Source organism: Hydractinia symbiolongicarpus, chromosome 1, assembly GCF_029227915.1.
Source record: "Hydractinia symbiolongicarpus strain clone_291-10 chromosome 1, HSymV2.1, whole genome shotgun sequence".
NCBI lineage: Eukaryota > Metazoa > Cnidaria > Hydrozoa > Anthoathecata > Hydractiniidae > Hydractinia > Hydractinia symbiolongicarpus.
The window spans coordinates 6,398,175-6,422,463 of NC_079875.1; the positions used below are offsets into that span (position 1 = coordinate 6,398,175).

General features: G+C 31.8%; 1 protein-coding gene across 1 annotated transcript; it reads right to left on the reverse strand.

Annotated features, from left to right (window-relative positions):
- Positions 1-267: 267 nt before the first annotated feature.
- On the reverse strand, positions 268-24,035 carry LOC130634617 (centromere-associated protein E-like). Its single transcript, XM_057444636.1, has 26 exons — positions 23,892-24,035; positions 21,656-22,093; positions 19,217-19,313; positions 18,950-19,137; positions 18,484-18,594; positions 17,798-17,974; positions 17,033-17,155; positions 16,417-16,545; positions 15,238-15,399; positions 14,875-14,981; positions 14,528-14,694; positions 13,016-13,251; positions 12,481-12,648; positions 11,914-12,180; positions 11,072-11,317; positions 10,128-10,409; positions 9,221-9,448; positions 8,184-8,366; positions 6,394-6,423; positions 5,781-5,943; positions 4,483-4,630; positions 4,059-4,187; positions 3,864-3,966; positions 3,527-3,691; positions 2,972-3,029; positions 268-2,509 (listed from the first exon to the last, which is right to left on the reverse strand). Exons 1-26 carry the CDS (start codon positions 23,901-23,903, stop codon positions 2,502-2,504), a joined length of 4,125 nt encoding a protein of 1,374 aa, XP_057300619.1. The 5' UTR covers positions 23,904-24,035; the 3' UTR covers positions 268-2,501.
- Between the last annotated feature and the right edge of the window lie 254 nt (positions 24,036-24,289).

The following is a 24,289-nucleotide window of genomic DNA, read 5'->3' on the forward strand; positions in this document are numbered from 1 at the left end:
TGCGTTATCTACATTCGATTTTGCCTGAGAACCAACATCAACAACCAGTTTTCACATGTAATAATGTAGGTCTCCTGCATGTGGCAAAGCGCGGTTTTATCACTCCCGCCCCTCTTCCCTCTCTCCCACATCCCCACCCTACCCTAAAAACTACGTCTAACCCAAATAGGACCATATTTATAGGACCTAACTATTGGCCTGAACTAAAAAGAGAAATAATTTTTTTCTTTCAGTTATAACATATTGAAAAAATGACAAAGGATAAAGTCGTCTCATGTGACCCATCTTACATAATTTCACCGCGTCATAGATTACAAAAGTCTAGTGTCCCCTTAAAAACATATTATAATATTCGTCTTTAATGTCAATGCATTTATTGTTTCACTTAATAACACGGAAACGTCATACATAAGCAAAAAAAATGCTCCCACTTCTGACATATATAATTAGAAAAATTAAAAATTTCAAAAACAAAATTATTTATTAAAATTAATATTTAAAAAACAAAAAGAATCCATTTGTTAAAATAAATATAAACAAAAAGATAACATACTTTACATAGAAGTATATACATATAGAAATATCTGAGTTAAAATCGGTATGCGTATCAATATTATCCAATAAACTAGACAAATATAAGTGGAAAATAGGAGACAAACAAGAGAAACTTGTGCTCTACATTTTATGAACGTAATCAATCCATAAATTCAATATCATCTATAGTTGAACATCAAGGTATTTTTGGACCTATTTCTAAAAGTTGTAACATATAGAAGTTTCGGTCAGATTTTGTAATTTTCCCAGAATATTTGATGTGGGAGATGTAGAAGAAGGTAGGGGGGGGGGGGGGGGTACTATAAAATGATGATGTGGGGGTTGTAATGTAGGTGGGGTCAATTTTTTGCTGTTGGGAACCATACCCCAGCGCACACTATGCAATATATGAAGCACACGTAAAGCATATATGAAATCATATATAAGAATATATAAGGTCTATATGAAAGATGATCAAAGGTAGTGAAAATTATTTTTTTATGTTTTCATGAAAGAATACTAAAGAGGAAAATAAAACAATTTTATCCAACGTCACGAGTAAATAAAAACTCATGGTAATATATGACCTTCCAACCACAGTGACATAACAAGAATGGTTAAAACCATAGCAACAACCTTTTAGGGTCGTATTAAAGTGCACTTTCGAAAGTCATCAAGCAGACTGAAAACACATATTAAAATAAATATAGCTTAGCTTTGACACACAATCTATATATAAAATTTACCTAAAAATTACAATCTATACATTGTTAAAATTAATGTACTGTAAAAAGTTTTTCGAAGTAATGGTATTTTGTAAAACTAGTCGTTAGCCCATGGAAAAATCCACGGGTTCGCTCGTCCTTTTTATACTTGCGCAGCAAAGCTACTATTTTGAGTGACAGACGGACAGACGTATACGGGTATTATAATATAGATCATTTTAGTATTATGAGCCGGACTCTTTAAAATCAAAACAAAAAAATTCATTTTTAAGACCTCTGTGTTGAGTGGTAGCGAAACGTCTCAAAAGACGTCTTTGTCACGCTACCTAAAGAATATAACTAAACTGTGTTATATTCTCTGTAGCAACGCATTCCCAGTGAACAATATTGCTGGATTCTATCTTGCACAAATTGATAGAACAAATCAGCATAAGTGTAAAAATAGCCTCTATGGAAGAATGTATTTTTCCCAATTTAATAAATTGTTGATGTATTAACAGAATAATTATAAAACTTAACAAATTTAATTTTCGGATTAAAATCGTATGCATTTGTTAGGAGACAAAGAAAATAGTTTAAAAAAATTTTCTATCAAGCTTATCGTTGAATATCAATTTTTATGACATCACATTGTGTGAATAGTTTAAATGACAAATTTTACTTAAATTCGTATACATTGAAATTCCGAGTTTTTAGCAAAAATTAGCTCATTTAACGTGAGATAAGAAGTTGGAGTCGCATAATTTGACATTAAATTTATGGACGTTCCGAAAAAGTCCAAAGAACTTCTCAGGACATGGATGAGTTAAGTGGAATCTTGCACCAGTTGTCAACTATCATCAGCACCCCAAGTCGTCAGTAAATCGCCATACCACATACCTTTCACTGATCATTTCGTATGCTTTATACTCAGAATGTATGTTTAAATTGACATCGCGCATAACCACAACTGATGATCGATCGAAAACCAGGAAGCGCTCGATTCTCAATCGAAAACAACGATCAGCTCAATGACCGATCGAGAGCAACAATCCGCTCAATGATCAATCGAATGCAACGATCCGCTCAATGATCCAATCGAATGCAACGATCCACTCGATTCTCAATCGAAAACAACGATCAGCTCGATGATAAATCGAAAACAACGATTAGCTCGATAACCGATCGAAAACACTTGAGACATCTCGTTCAACTTGACTTCGACTATTGTCGCAAATAACAAGATGTACACAACGCTTCTTTTTATGATCCTAATAAGTAATCAAAACAATAGCTTCGTTACACTACGTATAATTGCGCCCTAACACGCCTCATTGCGCCATAACACGTATCATTGCGCCCTAGCACGCCTCATTGTGCCATAACACGTATCATTGCGCTCTAACACGCCTCATTGCGCCCTAACACGTATCATTACATACAAATTTGTGAAAGGAGAAGAAATCATGGAAATATGTTAAGATTCAGCTGACGCATATAATACAAGCGATGATAATTCAATTCCTCATATAATGTGGTAACAGTATCAGTTTTAAATGTTTCTTAGTTTTTAACATAACAAGCTTCCTTACATATATCTCAAGTATGCAAATGGCTAGTTTCCAAATGGCTAGTACTAAGCCTGCTGTAAAAAATTAGTAAGGCCTGCTCTTAGTCTAATGGTAAGTCTAAATCTTATAAAAAAGAAGTTGATAAATTATATGAAAGCTTACCTTCTATAAAATCTTCGAAGGAGTTCAAAATATTTTTGTGATCACGACTGTCATCAAGCTGAAACAAGATATGCTATATTTTTTTATAAAACATCAAAATGGAAAATACAAAAAAAACCCACAGAGTCACTAGCTTCAGAGCATGTTGTAAATATTGATGCAAATTGGTAGCATTACAAATTTATTTTTCAAACAGCCCTGGAGAATCACTCTAGTGCCACCATAACAACGATCGGGCAATTAAAAATCTTACATAATCCTTCGAATACTTGCAGAAGCACATTTTACGCAAATGGGAAATCAGCTCCTCGCTTTATTGAACGTGTTATTAAAATAAAGAAATTCTACTTTAGATTGCACTGAGAGGGACTCTAGAATCCCAAATCACTTTGCCTATGATAATAAACTTCCAACTTTAATACGTACATGTAATAACCTCACCAACAACATGGCCCTGGGTACAACACAAATTACACGCCTTTAAGTTACAGACAATTCCTTCTTTACATATTTTTTATTTTTTCTATTAAAACAACCTTGTTCACACACACACACCTCGTATAACTTGTTGTTGACTATGTTGGTTTGTTCTTGCAAAAAATCGTCGTGTGTACTCTGATTCATCTTTATCATATCCAATGGGACTGGGTCGAAGTCACGTGATTTTAGCAGATTTATTTCCAAACTGTTGTGCCATTTTTGTAAATCAATAAGTTTCGCCTAAAAGCAACCAAATTTTATTTCAAACAACAACAACAACAACGAAAACGAAAACGAAAACGACATCAAAAACAACAACAAAAAAGAAGGAATAGAATAAAAGAAAAGTAAGAAATAAGCATAATAATATCAAATAAATAAACAAAACAGAAAAATAAACAAACAAACAAACCTCCAACATTTTATTTAACAATTCAGATGACTGCAACTTCTGCAGAGTGTGACCTCTGTCTTGTAGCACCAACTTTAGTTGATCTTCGATAAAATCTTTCGACCTGAAATGAACAAGTTGATGGCAGTTGCAGCTAGAAAGCGTAGTTTCGATTGGACAAACATGACAGATAATAGATTGGACACAACCAATTACCTTTTTTCTGCGTCCATACTTCCAAGGTTGTATTCAATCGCTCCTCTTATGGACTTCAAATCTTCTTGCATTTGTGTAGCTTCTTGTGTTTTCTCATCCAAATGTATCCGGAGCTGTCTATTCTCTTCTCTTAAAACAAAAAAAAAAATTCACAAATTTTTTTCTGTGGTCTATTAATTGGTTCCTTTGAGAAACAAAAAAGGGAAACATTTCAATTTCCAAACTTGTCCTCTTTATAGCAAGGTAAAATTTAAGAGCATTACTGACGATCTATATATTATGCTTTTTTATACGAACCTTGATAATTTGTTACTTCGAATAACAAAAAGGGAAAACTTTTATCTCCAAACTTGTCTCCTTTATAGCAGGGTAAATTTAAGGGTATTTCTAGGACGATCTAAATACCATGCTTTATAAAACGAACCTTGATAACAGCAATTCATTCTTAAGTTGTTCAATCTCTCTCTTTTGTTCAATGGATGCGTTGCTTTCCCGTAATACACTTGATTCCATAACCTCCCTCAGTTTGTTTTTTGTCCGCGACAACATATCCTCATGCGCTTGGCATTGATCTGCAGTGAGTAAAAAAACGTTGTTATAATATATTTCATATATTAAATTTACTCTCTGATGGAAATTACAATGAACCACATTTACGGCAAACGAACTAAACACCCATCGTGATCCCTCCTTTTGTTGAGCCTCTAGTAGGGAGAAGAGTTATTAGAGGATGCCGGTTGATTTGAAAAGTGGGGAGAAGATTATAATATATTATCATATTTTTTTTCCAAATAGACTTTAACTTTTTGAGTTTGAACAAGGATAAACAAGGATTCACTGTTCTAATTATTCCATGTATCTTGTAAAACCAACACAGACACATATGATTATGTATTGTTTTCCCCATAAATTTCGTCATTTTTAAGCTCACGTTCTATTGGCTTGGTGCTGTGTCACTTAAAAGAGACGTTAATCAAAATTGTTCACTGATAGATATGGTTTTATTGGAGAGCGGTGGTTTATTAGAGGGCAGTGGTCAATTAGAGTGCGGTGGTTTATTAGAGGGCGGTGGTTTATTGGAGGGCGGTGGTTTATTGAAAGGTCAATTTCTTTTATCTTAATAAAAAACTTCGTAAACTTACTAGCATGGTAGTTTAAACGTTTTAAAAAATTATTTAACCTATCGACGCAAACAAAAACGTTTCAGACAAATCTTCTTTCAGTTAATTGATAAAATAGAAACTGAACTGCATATGATTGATTGATTGTCGGCAGAGCTAATAAAAAACTAATTATTATTAACTTTCACTCATTCTTATCCGTTTTTGCTGATAAGTTCACCATAGTTCATCAAAATAAATACAAATGTCTTGAATTTTTCATTATATTACAACAGTTATATCGTTTCCTGTTATATTCAAGTTCACCATATCAAACTGTAAACGAATTAATCTTTCCCACCGATTTTTATTACTTATTTTTTAAATGCTTGCAATAAAGCTGTCATGAAAGAAACGACAGGCCACATTACAAAAATGAACGCCCTTTCAGAGTTAGGCGTTAAAATGACGTTAAAATAAAGTCAAAATGACGTTAAATCGACGTTAAAACGACACGCTGTGAAAAAGAACGTCAAATAGAAGCTCTCTAAAAAAACAATCTAAACTTAATAACAGGAGAAGGACCAGTTTAAAAAGTTTATAAAAAAAAGAAAATATTTACCAAGACTTTCGTTTAATTTCTTCATCAATTCTTCATTATCCTTTCTCTGGAAATTAATACTCTGTTGTTGATCGCGAAGACATGTTGTCAAAGCCTCGTTATCAGTAAGCAGAGCTTTCAAACATTGCACAGCCTCGTTCTTTTCTTCAAGACTGGCTTGCAGCTGTAACAAGAAAACGAAACACAAACATTATGATAAGTTGTTGATTACTGTAAAGAAGACAGTTGTCATTAAAGGAATTGTTGCGAATAAGCGAATGTTGGAGGGTATAAGTTTAACTTCATTTTTCCGAAATAAAGGTTAAAACAGCCATAGTGTCCTAATAAGAACTCAACAGCCCATTTCCCTTTCAAATTATTGTAAAGAAAACAAAGTTCTTTCGAAATTTCTTCCCGCCTAAACCCACTGTCAAAACATGGAAGATTTCTATTAAAACTAAATGATTTTTTAAAAGAAGTAGTGGAATTGAAAGTACATTTTTTAGAAGTGTTAACAGGGAATTTGAACAAAACTTTACATTCTTAGTAAACGTTTTTATGGCACTTTACCAGTTTGACTGATTTTGTTTCTTGTTGCTTGGCAATTATTTATAATTATAAACTAATTAAATACCTCTTCTTGCATCTGTTTTAATTGCTCGTCCTAAAAACATTTAAAATAGAAATATTATCTTTACAATTAAATTTTACTGTCCAAACAACGACCACAATCGATTAGCTAAAATTTGATAAAAATCGAGCAAGCAAGCGTTTATTTATTTATTTATTTATTTAATATTTATACAGGCTGAGGACTGCTATCGATGTCCGTCCTGTCTGAGAATAAAAATAGAAAAAAGGAGTAAAAACAGTAAAAACGATGAAAACAAACAAAAAATTGATCAACTAGAAATGCAACAGTATGCAGACAAGGTGACTTCATGTGGGAGCTAAATAAGACATATGCATAGTTCAAAACATTAATCCCACTTAGCGTGTGAGCGAGTGGGTTCGAATCCGGTCCACAAAACTGGAAGCTGTATACAAACCCCACCGCTACGAGTAGCGACACGAACATCGCTTCAATAATAGCCGTATGTCTGTCCGCGAAAGCCGCGTCCCGTAATGGAAACACCAAATATTTAAAATGCGCACCAATACCAAATGCGATATATTTTTAAAGACTTTGTTTTGACCGCTTGCGAGTAAAATACCATTCACGACGCCTGATTAAAAAAAACAAATTTAAAATATTTTCGCGGCTGAATGAACAAAGGCCATTTTGATTCTTAAGCACAGTGCTACCAACAGACTGCTGTTTGTAAAAGGCTGTTATGCCAATGCGCATGTGCAACACAGCTTACCTGTACTAAGGGGTTAGCCCACTGACAATTAATTTTTGAACTTTCTCGGGAATCACACCTGTACGGATGTGCAACACTATTTACCTGGACTAACCGCACAACCCTGTTTTAGCAATGGACTGTTTCTTGTGATTTTATTTAAACAGAGTCAGCGAGAGAATTTTTCAAAAGGGTATTATCACTATACGTCTTTACAACACTGTTTAACTGTACTAAGCGATCAGCCCGGTATCACGATTAATTTTTTAACTTTCACAAAATCTTATTCCGCAAAATAAAATAATATGGACCGATTGTTTTTGCAATGAAGGAGTAACAACGGTTTGTAAACTCTGTTTTTATTTTAGCTATCGTTGCGGAAAAGTTTTATTTTTAAATATGTTACAGTCACAACACTATAATGGTGTATGCGCTTTACATGATTTATGATATATACTGCATTCATGTACTAAAGCGCACCACCTGATCGTTTGGCACAGTTTACGTCTCTTATTGAGCGCTCCACAGAGTGTTCAAAGGCTATCTCTTTAATAATAGCCGTATTCCGTCTGTCTGTTTGTCCGCGAAAGACGCGTCCTGTTACGGAAACACAAAATGCGATATAAAAAGGACGGGCGACCCCGTGGATTTTTCCACGAGTTAACGACTAGTAACATGATAAACCTTAATGTACATAGGATTTGATTCAACAACAGCAAGTATACCACAACTACAACATTTATAGCAATAAAAAAATTATAATTCACAGATAAAAGTTTAATCTTGCTTTAGTGAATAAACATCTGCGGAACAGTAGGAAATTGTCCACAATGTAGAATGGTTTGTAGACACCTACGTTTGAAAATCAATTCCATCCATGGAAAATGTTTGGTAACAATTTATGGGTTAATTTTATGGGTTAATTTTTATGGATATTTTACCCTAATGTACCCACCATAAAAGTGTCCTATACAGCAGGTGTACACTACCTAGAATTTTTCTATGAGAGTGTGTCTGTCTTTTGGCAGGAAAAATTATCCACAATGTGGTATTCCCACCATCATTCCACAGTAATACTTACTTTGTGCTTTGGTGGACTTTGTAATGTCTTCTCCTCCAGCGTTCGAATTTGTTCTTCTAAACATTTCTTTTCAGCTTCTTTCGCTTGAAGTTGAGATGACATCACTTGAATTTGGTTGTCTTTCACCAGTGTTTGATTCCATAGTTTGTTTTTCTCAACTTCCAATTCAAAAAGAGGTTCGTCCTGCAACAAAATTTACACAAAAACTGATTAAGAATTTGCATTAACTTTTCTTTAAAATGGAAATACGCCATTGAGTATATCCAGAGGCTAAGTAATCAGTGACCAAAATACACCAACATTTTATCATGCGAGGATTATCATCCCCAACAACAACAAACATTACAGCCTATGAAAGCTTTGAAATTGGGTAATTGATTCATTTTTCATCGTCAGCAAAAAATAAAATCGTTAACCAAGGTCTTTAGTTTACTGCAATCATTTACAAGTGAACTTTCATAAGTTCAAATTGTGTATGTTTTCATCCATACCACTTGTGAGAGCGAAGTTTGAAGTATGCCACTCTCGTTAATGGTATTCCCAATAATACAAAATTAAAATTTTCTTTCAGTACACTGTTTAGAAAACAATATTTTAGAATGGGCACCCGTTTCGAAAAGAACAATCCATCTTTTGGTTCATGAAGGTATACAGGCCATTTAAAAAGTATGAAATGCCTGAAAGTGAGGGAGTGGTAGTCCAACAGCGTTAAGGGGAAGGGAAATCTTCAATGTGGTGTTTTCATGTATATTTTGTAAAAAAAATTTTATTGTATACGGTATTAGAGAAGACTTTAACATCTAGCAGGGTGAGTCTGGGTGTGATTGATGTAAAGTAAATATTCTTGGGGGCGGAGGTATACATCAAAAACGTACTAACATGTAAAAGCGAGAGAAGGTACTAAATTGGCGATTTTAGAGGGTACGCTTTGAATCGTCCTTATTGATACTGCTTTTTTTAATATGCAAACCATAGTGTTTTCCTGTCTTACTTGCAAAAAAATAATACATCATCACTCAAATAATAAGGTTCCTTACCTGTCGTGCAGGTGCACTTTGTGTCATCAACCAATTGATTTCCTCTGCTAAATCTTCTTCAATAGGAACCTTTCTAGTTTCGTTCACCGACTCATTTGTGCATTCATTATATGGTTCCACATCATCAAGTATGACAAAATCGTCTAATGGTAATGCAGATTCTACATTATTGGCTACATCAGCTTTTAATAATGGTTCATCAATGTCATCTGTTGATAATGAAGCTTTCTAAAGATAAATAACCAGCTCTCATTAATGATCTTACCTAGTATTCCTTTAGAATTTTTTAATGTCAAATATGATTTTTAGACGTAAACATTAGCAACGTTTTAAACATACTTTTTCTAGGAACTTCACAAAAATTGTGGTATAGTGGTTTTAGTGGTTTAGTGGTTTTCAGAAAAAACTAATTATTTCTCCTGATCAAGGGTTGGACAGTAGTTGTACATTGATATAAGCTAATGAGTTTTAATGTACATGCAGGCTGGTTTTTCACACAGTTGGAGAAAGAAAGAGAATTAAATACTTTTTTTTTCAGTTATAGAAAATTACATTAAATAAATAAAAAATTACTGGTTACGACCTGATTTAAACTGTTTTTAAGTTGTTTTTATACAATTAACTCTCCAATAAAATTGACTTTTTGATACAACTTTCTTTAATTCAAACATTTAAATTCAAAATATTTTTTTGGTGTGGTAAAAATGTTAAATACAAGTGTTTTTTTTGTACTTTCTCCTCCTTGAACAGGTTTTAGTCTTACAGTACTCAGCAAGTACACGAACACAAAAAAGTGGTTGCATGTCCCATTTAGATGATTCAAAGGAGTTAAAATTTAAGGGGTGTAAGCATAATAATAATTGGAGTAACACTATCGCAACAAAAAGAAAAAAATAACAACACATACGGTTATCAAATTCTTTAACTTCATATTTTGATAGTGCAAACTTTTTATTTCTGCTTTATTTTTTTGTTTATTTTCTTCTAATACATTTTTCATTGTCTTTAAATCCTCATTTAATTCAGTGTTTTTTTCTTTTAACATGATAATTTGATTTTTTAATTGTTGGCATTCATTGAATATTTGAATAGCAGTTGATTTATTTGATCCAATGCCAGCCTCCAACCCGCTATATTCACCTTGTAAGAAATCGTAATCTTCCAGCAGTGCTTCGTTTTCAGATGATAGCTACAACAAAAACAATAGAAATCTGACATTTATCACTTAACATTTAAAATTGCTGCAACTAACAAAGTTGAAATTTGCTACAGATACTTAACATCTAGACGCCTAAAAGGTATATTTACATAGATGAAAGGTGAAAATACTAACACGCAATGACTATAGCTCATGAACCCTTTTCGTTAAGATATCAAAACGGTAGCATGTATAAAAGAACATCAAATTGCCCTATCAGTGGTACAAGAAATGGACAGAAATTAAGTTCAGATAAAATATAAGCCAAATGGATTTTAGTTTTTTGAAAGAAAGCTTTGGTGTTGAGCTTCTCAGTTGGATGTTTGATTTTACAGAAAGGTTTGGTTCCTACCAAACATGTGCTTAAATGGTATGGGTACATACCCATAATATTTTAAAAACAATTCTTAAAGAATAAATTTTACAGCAATTAAACCCATAAAAATAGTACTTTTCACTGCTTCAGTATAATGGATATTGAAGGCACTGGATCATTGAAAAAGCCTAAATTTACAATTAGGTGTAAAATCAATATAGCATGTTAATCTTCTATAGAGACACTTCATACATTCTACGTAGCACTTTATGCTACATAGGTGTTTACAAACCAACTTTGAACACTGATTGCAAAGTAAAATACATAAATATCTCACTCGATTAAGTTTCTTATTTTTCATGTTCATCTCTTCTTTACTCTCTCTGTATTGATCTTTTACTTGCTTGCTAAAGTTTTTTTCTTCTTCAAGTTCAACGTTTGTCTTTTCAATTATCTCTTGAAGTTTCTGCTTTTCACGAGTCAACTCCTTACATTGAGTGTGAAGAGATTGCAGCTCTTTTCTAAGAATTGATTTGGATGATGAATTCTCTTGCAAACTTGATTCTGTGTCTTTGTAATCAAACTTTGAAGTTAAAAAAAATATTACACAGTTATATAGCAGATACAGTGTTGGAATTCAGGTAGTATAAGAATAAATTAAAAACATTGGAGTTTTGCAAAGATTAGCAAGCACTTTAAATCACATGACAATTTGATATGTTGTTAAACATCTGTGAAAAAATTGCAACCAAGTTTGTTTTAAACAAAGTATATAAAAACACTGTTGCCAAAATTAAATATTTTATAATTCTTGAAAAACACAAATAAGAATATTGCTGACGAAAAGGCTTTTTTTTCTATCAACAACATTATAATCTCGTCCCAAGATAGTGGTAAAGAGAACTGATTATTGATGAAAAGTTGAGCTTAAATTATTCATTATAATGTGAATATAAACTGTGTAAATTTTTAAGCATTGGTTTTCAAGATTCGTAAGATCAATCGCCACATGTTTGATGTATTTAAGCAGCCATAAAACTGCCACAGTTGTAAACAACCCACAGCAAAAAAGCAAACAAAATAAAAACAAAACAAAAATTATCGTTTGCAGAACAAGAATATATACACATGCGTTTTATACCTAATAGTTTTGTGGACAAAATTTGGACAAATTATTACCTCCATATTGTCAAATTTATTTTTCAGATGTCGCAGTTCATTTTCTAGTTGCCTGTTTTGCTGCTCCAAAGCCATCAAAACTTGACTTTGCTTTTTTATCTCTGAGCTCAACTGCTCAATATCATGCACCTGATCAGCAGATTTATATTCTTCTTCTGAAAGTAAATGTTGTGTTGCAAGTAGCTCTGTTCTAAGGTGATCTACTTCCAATGATGTAGAGCTGAGTTGTTCAATTTTCTCTTTAACACTAGCTTCCAACATCGTATTCTAAAAAAAAGACATTCTTTAATTACCTTATAACAGGCCTGGTCGTGAGGTTTTCACCTGACGTGCGGTGCATCGGTGCCCGATCATTATTATAAGTTATAACATTATTACTTTCCAATATATTAATATTTATTTATATTCTATAGAATTTTAAAATGTGAAAGGTTAATTTAAAGGCCAGATTAGCAACACATAGCATTGTAACAATCAAAGAATAATTCTTGAATTCCAAAAAAGCTCCTCGACCAACATTGTAGAGAAGCCTCAAGAACATTGCCAACATTAGGAAAAGATCTTTACCTGGGATTTAAGTGTTTCGATAACATTTTCCAGCTGAACAACTTTACTTTCTTTTTCAACTGTATCACCTTTTATGTCATGTATTTGTTGCTGTAGTTGATCTCGTTCATTTGATACACGATCCAATTGGGGTTTGGTTGCTTCTAAAATTTCTTCAAGTTGCACCATCTGGTTGAAAAAAGGAAGGAGGAATTAATAATGCTCCACAATTTTCTCTTGAGACGTTGTTTTAGAACTAGATAGTAACTACACATTTTTATTTTATATTAGTATTTTCTCTTTTACCTGTCTCTTTCAGTTATTATTTTAAACCAGTTTATGCCAAAATAAATATTACAGAAATGTCAGGTAGAAGACCTGAATAATATTTATATTGATTCATTAAAATTATCAATAGAAATCAATAGAAATTATACTGAAATATTGCTGAGTTTATCTTAATATAAACAAGATAAAAATAAACCCCCAAAATATTACGCAATATGAAATTTCTTTTATCCATTAAATTGATGAAAAAAGCAGTTCTATGCAAGACCTTGTGCCTAGATGCTTCTGCTGCCTTTTCACTTTCTCTTAACATTTTTCGTTTCTTTTCCAACTCCTCAGACAGTTTAATAGATGATGACTTCTCTGTGGCAGATTTTTCTTGTTCATGAAGCAAGTCTTGTTTTAATCGCATAATTTCAGCATCCTTTACAGCTAAGTCACGCTTTGTTTTTCCAAGTTCGGCATCCACGGTTTTCACATCTGCGGTTACACTCATTAAATTTTCTAGACAAATACACAAGATTAATGAAAAAATGATAATGTGCTGCAATACAGTCTTGGGTAGAATGTTATGGGTTTTTTCCTCTACATAATATACTACAATCTTGTTTTAAATAATATTAAAAAACAGGCCGAAATTCAAACAACCTGCCAAATTTCAATATTATACATAAAAGTTCACAAATGGATTCACTGGATCCAAAACATTAAACAATACTAATTATTGCTGACATCAGCACATGCCATTTTCTTATCTTTAATAATCTGTAGAAACCTATATTATCTATCAGGGAATGCAATATTTTCCTAAAAACATGAAAGACATACTCTGGGTTGGTGATGAATGAAAAGGAAATAGTCATGGTTAAAGATGTATTTGGGATAGTAAGTGCAACGTAGAGAATCTTTCACACATAAATCAGTTCTACTGCTCATTTTCAAAACGTGAGAGTAGTATATGTTCATTTTCACCTTAGCTGTGAAAGCACTGACTCTTACTAAAAACATTAAAAACACTAAGAGGAATGTTTAAATGTTATTTCCATGGTAGCTCCACATGAAAGGAACAAGTCAGTGCAATTTCTGACTTTGACAAGAAAATATTTTAAAGCTTAATTATTTATGTTTAACAAGAAATACATGCAAAAAACTTTGGTCTCATATTGGTCCTAGTTCCTTTCAGTGCTTGGTTGAAAGTAGGCATATACTGTTGGTATGAAACATTTGTTGAGGAAAGTCCATGGTTTTAGTTAATACCCTAGCATGTGGAGATGGTAAACAACATTTAAAAGTACTTCCAGAGCTAATGTTTGTTCTTGAGACAAAAGAAAAACATTTGTTACTTTGGTGTCTGCTATTAAAAAAACAGCATATAAATTTACCACCTAGTTTTTAAAGTGATTTACTTATTTTTTGTTGGTATCCTCTGGACATCAACAATGCGTTACCAAGATATTCAAACAAAAAAAGATTCATTATGTGTAAATTAAGACTATGAGCTTGCACTGGAAAGATTTAAAAAATTATTTTTTATTTTTACTCCCGCAATCAAAATGAAACAAGCACCCTTTCTCAAAGTCATGCAAAAAGACAAATTCAAATAAAACACAAGGTAATCACTTTTACAATTAGAGGAAAGGTATTTAAGCAAGGAAGAGGATTTTTATTAAATGGGAGTCATAAATTAAAAGGCAGGGAGGAGGGGTTAATAAATCAATTTAGGATATTTACATTACATAGGAGAAGAAATGTAAAGTATAAATAATAATCAGAAACACACCACGAAGCATTGACAATTCTGCTGTTTTTTTAACAAAAGATTCCTTTGAACGATGCAACTCTTTTTTTAAGTCCTCTATTTCATCTCTTGAAGATTCCAAATCCTCTATGGTTTTTTGTGTTTGCATGTATGCATTTTTCTTTTCTGTCAACAAGTCATCGATTTGTCTAAACATAACAAAAGTTTCTCAAACAGGCTGTCTTTAATGCATGGTGCATTATTCTATAACCCTCTATAGTTTCAATTTGCACTGTTCTTAATAAAAAGTTCTGCAAAAATTTGTGGTAGCTTGGAAACTTACTACGTTAAGGAATACAAAAATTTTGTAAGCTTTAAAGAATTGCTACCTCTGCAAAGCAGCCTGTATGACTTGTAGTTCACTCTCTTTTTTATGAAAAGCATCATTTGCATCTTCTAATTGTCTTTTTAGTTTGCGATTTGTACCTTTCAAACTCTACAAAAAACAAAAAGAAACACACTCCTCTTTAAGTAACATCTACAAAATTTACGTAACAAAAATTTCCATGAATAAGATACATTTGGGAGATATTAGCTCATAATTATTGAGTATTTTTGGGGGGAATGTACACATATAAAAAGGTATCCTCAGAGTGACTGACATCTGTTGACTCATTTGCGTAGATCATCAAGTTGCAGTGGTCAGTTTATACATTCAACAGTATTTTATAATAATAAAAGGAATTCCTTACCTCTGTTATAGGTGGGACATCAGACTCTAAAATGTTTGATAGTTCTAATTTTTCATGCACCAATTTGTATTGTCGAAATAATTTTTGTAGTAAATCTTTGCCAGAGGTGCCTGGATGATAAATTCCTTCACTTGATAAGGAATCAATGATTTCTGGTACTTCCTAAATTGTAATTTTTAAAATTAAATTAAACTTCTGAGCATTGTGTGGTTTTTCCCTTAATATTTAGTAAAAAAATTATGACAACATTAAAGTGATATATTTTTCGAAATTTAATATCTAAGGCAAGTGTAAAGGAAAGTGCGCATGATTTTTATAATCCATATATCATCTCTAAATAACATTTTCATAACCTGATATGTAGATATTTTGGAAGCTCTTATTTTTCTCAATTGAGTGATATAATTTTTTTGGAAAAATATCAAAGTAGTTTAAGGTTTAGGTGTATGCAAAATTTACCCCAGTCTCTCCTAACTGATGTTTTTCTTACAAAACGGCTTGATTTTTTTTCAAAATTTTTTGACCATTCTTCCCAGCTGGGCTGTATCTTAAAAGGGTTTTTACTATTTTGTTTAAAATATAGTTTTCTTACTATTTCATATTTTTCCTTTTTCAACTTGTTTTCTTTCACATAGACGGCTGTAAACAAATTTAAACACGTTTTGTAAGAGAAAGTTCAGATGTAGATACCATTTTATCAAAAAATAAACACTGAGAAAAAGAGCTTTAAAGTTTTGAAGTTTTTACTCACATGCGGCATTGAAATTACACTTGACAGGTTTTCCATTTTTAAAGCGTGATATATTTCTCTTTGGAAAGTGAGAAAAATATCAGTTCTCCAAAATTTTTTTTTGTTTTGAAGGAAATATGCACATGTGAGCACATATGACACAGAAAAAGTGTTACAAAGATCATCACAGCGTAAACATAAACAAACAAAATAAACAGAGATCCAGATGAAATTTTTGAAAAAAAAATTCATAATTAAAAAGTTTAGTATATTTTGCCCTGATTTCACGAAAAAAAAAACGAAAAAAAATCATTTTTTTCCTTTACACTCGCCTTAACTTGACAAGACAAGAACATTTATTTTCATTGATTAAATATGTTAATTTTGGCTGCACACTCTTTCAGACAAATCCAACAAATATAATCAATATCAAAAAATCATTAACAAACTGTTATGCTGTTTATGTCTTTCAAGATATTTTCTGACTCTCTTTCTTGTCGTGCAGTTATATCTTCTAACGATTTCTGCAGTGTTTTACGATCTGACTTTACGTCTTGTAAATCCTTCTCATGTTGCAACTAAAATAAAAGTTAAATGATAAATGCAACATATTCCAGATTTTAACATAATTTTTTTGTTTTGATTTGCAAGGAAACAGTTTCAAACTTTATCATCACAAGTTTAAAAAGGTTAAGAGCAGACTTTATTTAAAAGTCAAATTTAAGAGTCAGTAGTATTTGGGCAACAAAAGAGGTTTGGTACTGTTTAATTAGAACCTTATTTTGAAAGGCTATTCATATTTTGTTTGTTCATTCCAGGAGTTTTTATTTTCTTTATTATGGTATAGTTGAGTATGATCAGTAGGGTGTTTCATAGAAGGGTAGTCCTTAAAGGTTTTGCCTTAATATAAACTATAAACGCCTTGTGGTTTTAACAGGTAAATGCCAAGCAAGTGTCTAATTTTTCAGCTTAAAAAATTGTTAAGTAGTTGCTTTAGTTTTTTACTTAGATCTCAGACTCAGCCCTCTGAAACTCACTTACTTATAACAGACATTACAAATTTACCGTTAATTGCTGTATTTCATTAAGGAATTTTTTCTGCAACTCTGTTCTCTCCTTCACACCTTCTTCATGCAGTTGTTTCAATCTACATGAGTTTTCTTCATACTTTTGAAACAATCTTGTGTACTATAGAAAAAATTGAAAAAAAAACTGAGAAAAGATAATATACTATATTATAAAGACTACTAAGGCTGACAACCTGTAGCATATATATGACTGTCATGCAAAATGGTACCGCAAGTAGTGAGATGCATGCAATGTGGTACAAAAAGACAGGCAAACTCGTGGATTTTTCCACAGACCACTGACAAATGTAAAAAAATAATTCAAGCATGCCATTAGAGAAGAGAAGTTGAAAGTTTTAGAATTTTGGTTACCTGGCAATACCAGAATTGTAAAACTAAATCATCTTTCTTTGGTGCAAGGAAATCCATTATGTTAAGAATTTCAATAAATTTATTGATACACCAACTAACATGAAAAGGTTTTCAATTTGTTCAAAGATCTCAACTGCATTTTAAAGACTTTAGTTTATTTAAACAGACTTTTTACAAGGCATTGAAACAGAGTTCATGTTTTGGCACAGTTTATATAAAAATTTAATAATCCTAGTGTTACTATATAATATACATCAATCATATTGATATCAATAGTATCATTAATAAGTAAAAATAATGTTATAGCAGAAGATTTATATGCCCAAAAGAATGAGTTAACTTCTTGAAGAACTACTAACTTATCACAGTATATAAGACTAGTTATTATTACCTTCATACTGATTTCATTTTTGTCCTCCTTTTTAATTTCATACAACTCTTCTTCTAGGTCAGACTTTTGCTTTGTTAGTCGAATCATTGTTTGTATTGTGGAGAGTTTTTCCTTTCGTTCGTTCAATCGTTCTTGCTCACTTGATTCCAAAATTTGACGGACATTCATAAGTTCAGCCTAAAGTCAAACAAGACTTGCAAATTATAGCAAAATTATTGTCACATTGAGACAAGAACAGAATTCGGAAATATGTCAGTTACAGAATTTACAGCAAACATTATTCAAACAAACAACAAAGCTACAAGAACAAAAGAAAGATGCAAAGACTAGAATAAATGAAAAAATATATCAATATCTTGAAACATGTTAGTAAAAAGAAAACACAGCAAAAGGATAAAACAGATGCATCGAAAATGAGTACATCTTTATTTACATAAGAATAATGATGGAAAAAATTCTAAATTTCAAAACATTTTTAAAAACCTCTATTTATAAACTTTCTTAAAGGAGTTCCCTAGATATTTTAAAAATGTAACCAAACTTGCATGATTGTTCTATTGTTTGCAGAAAGCAGATTTTTGATTTTTTTGTTAAACCTTTTTTGAAAACTACATATAAAACACAAATTCAAATTTTTTGGAAGAATGTAAACATTATTTTTAAGTAGTAGCAACCAAAACACTTACGCGCATATTAGATAACTGTTTTAATTTTGGGTCATCATCTGATTTAGTAGAATTGCTATCATGTGCCATAGAGTCATTCCATTCATCAATTTGTTTTTTCAGATCTGCATTCTGAAAAAAATCATTAATTTATTCTTTATTTTGTGTCAGCATCTGATATACATTTTTATTATGCAGGCCTTTTTTATCAGAGGCGTGTAATAGCACAAATTGAAGCACATGCACAAGTTAAAACAAATGCGGAAATTGAGACACATGCGGCAGTTGAGACACATGCCGCAGTTGAGACACAAGCCGAAGTTAAGGCGCATCCAAAAACACACCAAAATATGTGACACATGCTTTTTGCCTAACATGTGGCAGTATTTTTCAGTAAAAACTTATCGATGACAAATATTGAATAAAATATTTTGAAACAGAACTTTTTATTTTCTAAAACAAGACTATAGTTATTTATTTTAAAAACCTCCGTAGTTAATCGTCGGCATTCATCTTGCATCTTATTCTGATATTCAAGTTTTCTCAGATCTTCTTTTTCCAACATTTTCCGATTTTGTTTTTGTAATTGCAAAATTTGAGAAGTGTAAGATTTATCTCTTGTCACAGACTCTTGATCTTGTAATCCAACCTTATCTTCCAAATCTTCTATGATACCTGAAGTTGCGAGGATAAAAAATATTATCAAAAAGTTAATCACACTTAAATACTCATAAGGAGGTATAAAATAACATACCTTCATATCTCCTTAATTTTTCTTTTAATGGTTCAACTTCAGCTTCTAAAGTTCTAGCTTTTGCTTGCACTTGTTCTAAATTTACTTTTAGTGCTTCCTACAAAGAAAAGTAAATATTTAAATTTGAGTGTCTTATAGCAGCCTACCAGGTTTCACTAGAAATGATGTACAATCGCACATGCATCTGCCCACACACACCATATTTTGTTTTAGTGTACAATAACTCACACATTGCACAGCAAAATATTCTGAAATTAGCTATAGCTTAAGCTCTATCGATGAAGCTTGGCAAGATTATATAATAGCATGAAGAAGAATGAAAAGCACATAATTCTGAGATTGGGTTGCACAAAATTTATCTAGTTAAACGGGTCCTGCCTTGAACAACTAAAAAAAATTGGCGTCACCCTTAGTGTTTTAATTTGTTATAAATTTAGCCTAAAGTTGTCCTTACAGTACTGGAATCAGGACAGCTAACATCATGGACCGTGTATCATGCGTGTCGCGCACGATTCACGATGCTGTTGCGATAGTAAAATTTCTGGTGGCATCGACTTTCATGATGCATTGTGACTTTCGTGATCCATATTGCGACCGTCATGATACATCTTTAAACATTATAAAAATCACGTAACTAATGTCATGAGAGAATAGCGCAATTAAATATGAATAATTGTTTTTTGTTTTTTTTAAATCAAAAATATGTTGTTGTTGTAAGCTTTTTTCTTGTTTAGACTTATTTAGTTGTTCTACAGGCCCGCCCGACCCTAACTTTCACAATAAAAAAATAATAAAATATCAACAAACAAACATTTTCTTATCCCATCCCATGAAAAAAAAGATTATGAATGTCGTAACACCCTCTTTCGTTATGATTAATATATGTTCAAAATTACGCTGCTTGCTAAAATCTTAAATTTCTAAGTCAATATCATTTCGTAAAAATAATTAATATCATTAAATCTTTTTCAATGATATTAGAATAATAATTAAAACAACGTAAAATATGCATGTCTTAACACCCTCCTCTGTTATGAAATAAATAAATAATTTTAATGTCACGAAAGACCTAAATATTGTCAACTAAACTATAGTCCGTGAAACTTTTTTGCACTTAAATATTAATTTTCTGATAAGACTGCACAAAAATCATTAAAAGAACACTTGTCTTTTTATTAAAATAAATTTATTATTTTAAATGGGAAAATAATAACTTGCTGTATAAATTTCGAAACATCCTAAGTACAATCTGCTGTATATCTTTTAAAACAACGCAGGTATATTCTGTTTAACTTTCAAAACAGCACAAGAATAATTCTTGTTGTACAGCTTTCAAAACAATACAAAAAAAACTTGCTGCATAACTTTTGAAAACAAGTTTTTTAACATGCAAGTATTTTTACATTGTGACTATCACGAAGCTCTTCGTTAACATTTTTTCTATCGCAATGGTCACAATAGGATCGCGGATCGTTCATGTCGCGCATGATACGCGCTCACTATGTAAGGTGTTCTGATTCCAGTACTGTATTTTGTTTTATATTTTAAACAATTTTTCACTTATTAAAACTTTTGTGACCAAATAAGTGCACGTTTTGTAAAACTGCATAATCAATTCTGAAAAAAATTTCTGTTGTAAAAGACTAAAATTTGTGGCATTTTACCAAAAATAAAATGTAATTTTTTTATCTTGTTCCTATTTTTCAGACATTTTTACAGCCTAAATCTTCTTATAAAACTTTTCTTATAAAAAAAGGCAAAGTTGGAATCTCGACTGAAGCAGGTCGTACTTGTTGTGGCAAAGTCAAGTCAGTCACCATACTTGTGTTTTCATGATATACAAGATTTGAATAAGAAGGTCACGAATTTGCAAATCAAAATGCTGTCTCAGTAAAAAATATTAAAATTGAGAATTCCATTATTTGTGTTATACATATTTCTGTAATGGTTGTTGCAACAGAATAACCATTACAGGGGCTACGAAACGATTAAAATGCACACATTCCGTATATCCTGCGCACATATTAAAAATCCTGCAAACGCGTTTTGCGCAATTAACAGACAAGTGCACTTTGCTCGCTATTATTTTTTTTCGAAAAGTATATTACAAAGAAATATTTCAGCAAGACTCATTCTGGATGAAAACATGACCAAGGCTGGAAAAGATAAAAATTCTAGATATATCTATATGTTCAAGTCTGTATATTACATACATGCCGGAAAAAAAGCCATTTTTGTTTTTCGCAGCCATCAGTTTGACTTTTGTGTAAGTCACGAAAGTCAAAAACCAACAGCCGTTCTGTGGCCCCTTTAATAAGAGACAAATGACTAGATTTTTTTTTTCTCTAATTACCGTCAGCAAATGTCTGCAACTTGACTTTATTTCTAATTGGAACCCTGACATGTATAATATAAATTTAGATAAATAGAAATAGTTACCATTTCTTTCATCTTTTGGTGATTTTCCTTAGCAGCCTTCTGGCGTTTTTCTCTAATAGCATCAATAACAGCAAACCATTTCTTTCCAGATGCTGGAGATATTCTTCCAGCACCAGGTGTTCTCCTACCCGAAGTTCGACTGATTGATCTTTCATCACCGTCATCAATACTTTGATTTTCAAAATATGCACTGTCAACAGATATCCGACCATTATTTAACCATTGTTTTGTACTCGCATTCATTGTTGAATACTTACTAATGCTTACTGAAGGTATGGTGGGTAGTTTACGTAATCCAGATCCAAAATTTTTTAATGTTTTAAATGACTTATTTTTGGGATTTTGTGGATAAATGTTTTCGTTAGCGTAATAATCCTTCTGCTCAGCATGGGTTATTTGTTCCATGCAGCTTCTAATCAGTAAATAATAGTTGGTATTCTAAAAATAGAAAAGTCAGTTATCATCACCACATGTACAGCTATGTAGTGTACTTTAGCAGGCTCCTAGAAAACAAAAAAATTTTTGGTAGCAATGATATGTTTACCATGTCTGGCTCAGGGGCAAAGAATATTTCAAAATAAACTGTTTAATAAGTCTTCTCAAAAAGTAATTTTTGAGACGTAAAATAAAAAAATAAAAACTGATTTTTTTTTTCACAGTAAAAACATTTATTTGTAACTGTAACAAAAGGACTAAAAAATAGGAAGGTCACAAAGCTATGAACCATATTACAAAAGTACTTGTTTCTTATTGCAGCAATCCAAGACTTGGGTTTGGCCTGGATGCTGGATCTTACAAGAAGGCTAGACACAAAATAGTAATGTTTCCCTTTGTCCACCAGGTCAACCATAAAGAGTTTTAACCTTACAGTTACATTTTTTATAGTAGACTTTTTCATGTATATGTATATAGATAATAGCATAGATAAAGACATGTATATTGCTGATTTTTTTTATTGTGAACGTTTATATGGTGGTCACATAAGACTGTGATATTCTTAACAAGGTAAAGATCAGAAAAATAAAAACAAACCAAGCAACGTTCTGATAATCTGATTTCAAAAGGTGAAAGGTTTAAAAATTAGGAGCTGGTATTTGATCTAGAAAAGAGAAAAAACACAGCGTATTAGTCGATAAGGCCTGTGTAAGAATCCACTCAAGCAGATAAATAGGTTGTTTTAAGGTGTTTTGCAGAAGTCAACATTTACATAATGCATTTACATAATTTTTCTGTTGCCTATAATGTGCAGAGATTGACACACAGACCAGAATAATGTATAGGATCATATGTTTTTATCAAACACATAAGGAGATATAAGGACAGCAGCCAATTCCTTTAGTACAAAAAAATATTTCTTTAGAAATTTGTATAACTGTTGCCTTCATCATATAGATCTTGAATTGCTGATCAAGAAAATGTATAGGATCATGTACTTTTGACGAACAATTACAGAGATATTGGGGTTAACAGTTTTTTTGATGACATCATCAACCTGTTCATTCCAAAACTGATTTGGATATCCCAGATTCAGAAAACTTACCCAAATTGGTCCCAGGTGATCCCTAGTTACCCATGCAGTAAAAAATGGCTGACGTCACTACCTTGTTTCCAAGTTATTTGACCTCAATGTTTTAAGTGCATTGTAATTGCTTGTTTAATTTAATTAAAGATATTGTAAAATTAGCATTATTGATGTCCCAACATTAAATTCACCGATTAACATTTGAGACATAACTTTTTCAGCCAGATCAAAGGAAAATTACCACATCCATTTTGCCTGTTACAGACACACACACACTCTCTGTATTATTATATAGATGTGCAGTTTTATTTAAAAAACTAGAATTTAGCAAAAAGTATAACTATCAACCGAAACGCCATTGCAGTTTAATTTATACATGTGTCAATTCCATGATGTGTTTATTCCAATGAGAAACCCACTAAAATTTTTCTAAATGCTACTAAATAATTAAAATGGTTGAAATATTTGCAGAATTTGTCTCTGATGTAACTAACAGTTGCTTCGAACATCGCCATGATCTTTGTCTGTTGGTCAAAAATTAGATTTAACAAAAGGAAAACTTGGTGGAGCGAATTAACAAAGAGGATCTATGGAAATAAAAATTTTGTCTCAAAAGTATTCTTTAACCCATTTGGTTTTATAGTAATATAGGTTTGTTATGTATTTAATGCATGATTAAAAAGAGAACAATATATTGGAAATCTTAACACTTACCTGGCCAATCATCAGACAATGACAAATGGGTGGCCATGGGTCTCAAAACTGAATCACCCAATCTATGGACGCACATTTCTAATCTTAGAACACTTGTGAGGAACAAAAAGAAAAGGAAACTTTTAGAATGTACTAGCTCTTAAATATATATAACATTTAATTGAAACTTTTCATGCACAATGAATCAGAAGACTAAAATATTATATCTGGTGTATGGTAATGCATAACTATAGCTCAGTACAAAAGAAATTTAAAATATTTAACCATCTTATTGGTTAGCTTCATATAAATTATCTGATGAATTGAATCATCTGATTGGTAGTCAAATCAAAACTTAAGAATAATTATGATAAGAACCTTTAAACATTTTATTTTTAAAATTTAGCTACTATAACCTA

What these genes read in the sequence shown, in the direction of transcription:
- LOC130634617 (XM_057444636.1), bottom strand. An exon ending in ATAAATTTGACAATATGGAG is followed by an intron (nt 11,318 to 11,913) that starts GTAATAATTTGT and finishes TTAACTTCAAAG; the next exon opens with TTTGATTACAAAGACACAGA. An exon ending in TAAAACAGATGCAAGAAGAG is followed by an intron (nt 5,944 to 6,393) that starts GTATTTAATTAG and finishes TTCTTGTTACAG; the next exon opens with CTGCAAGCCAGTCTTGAAGA.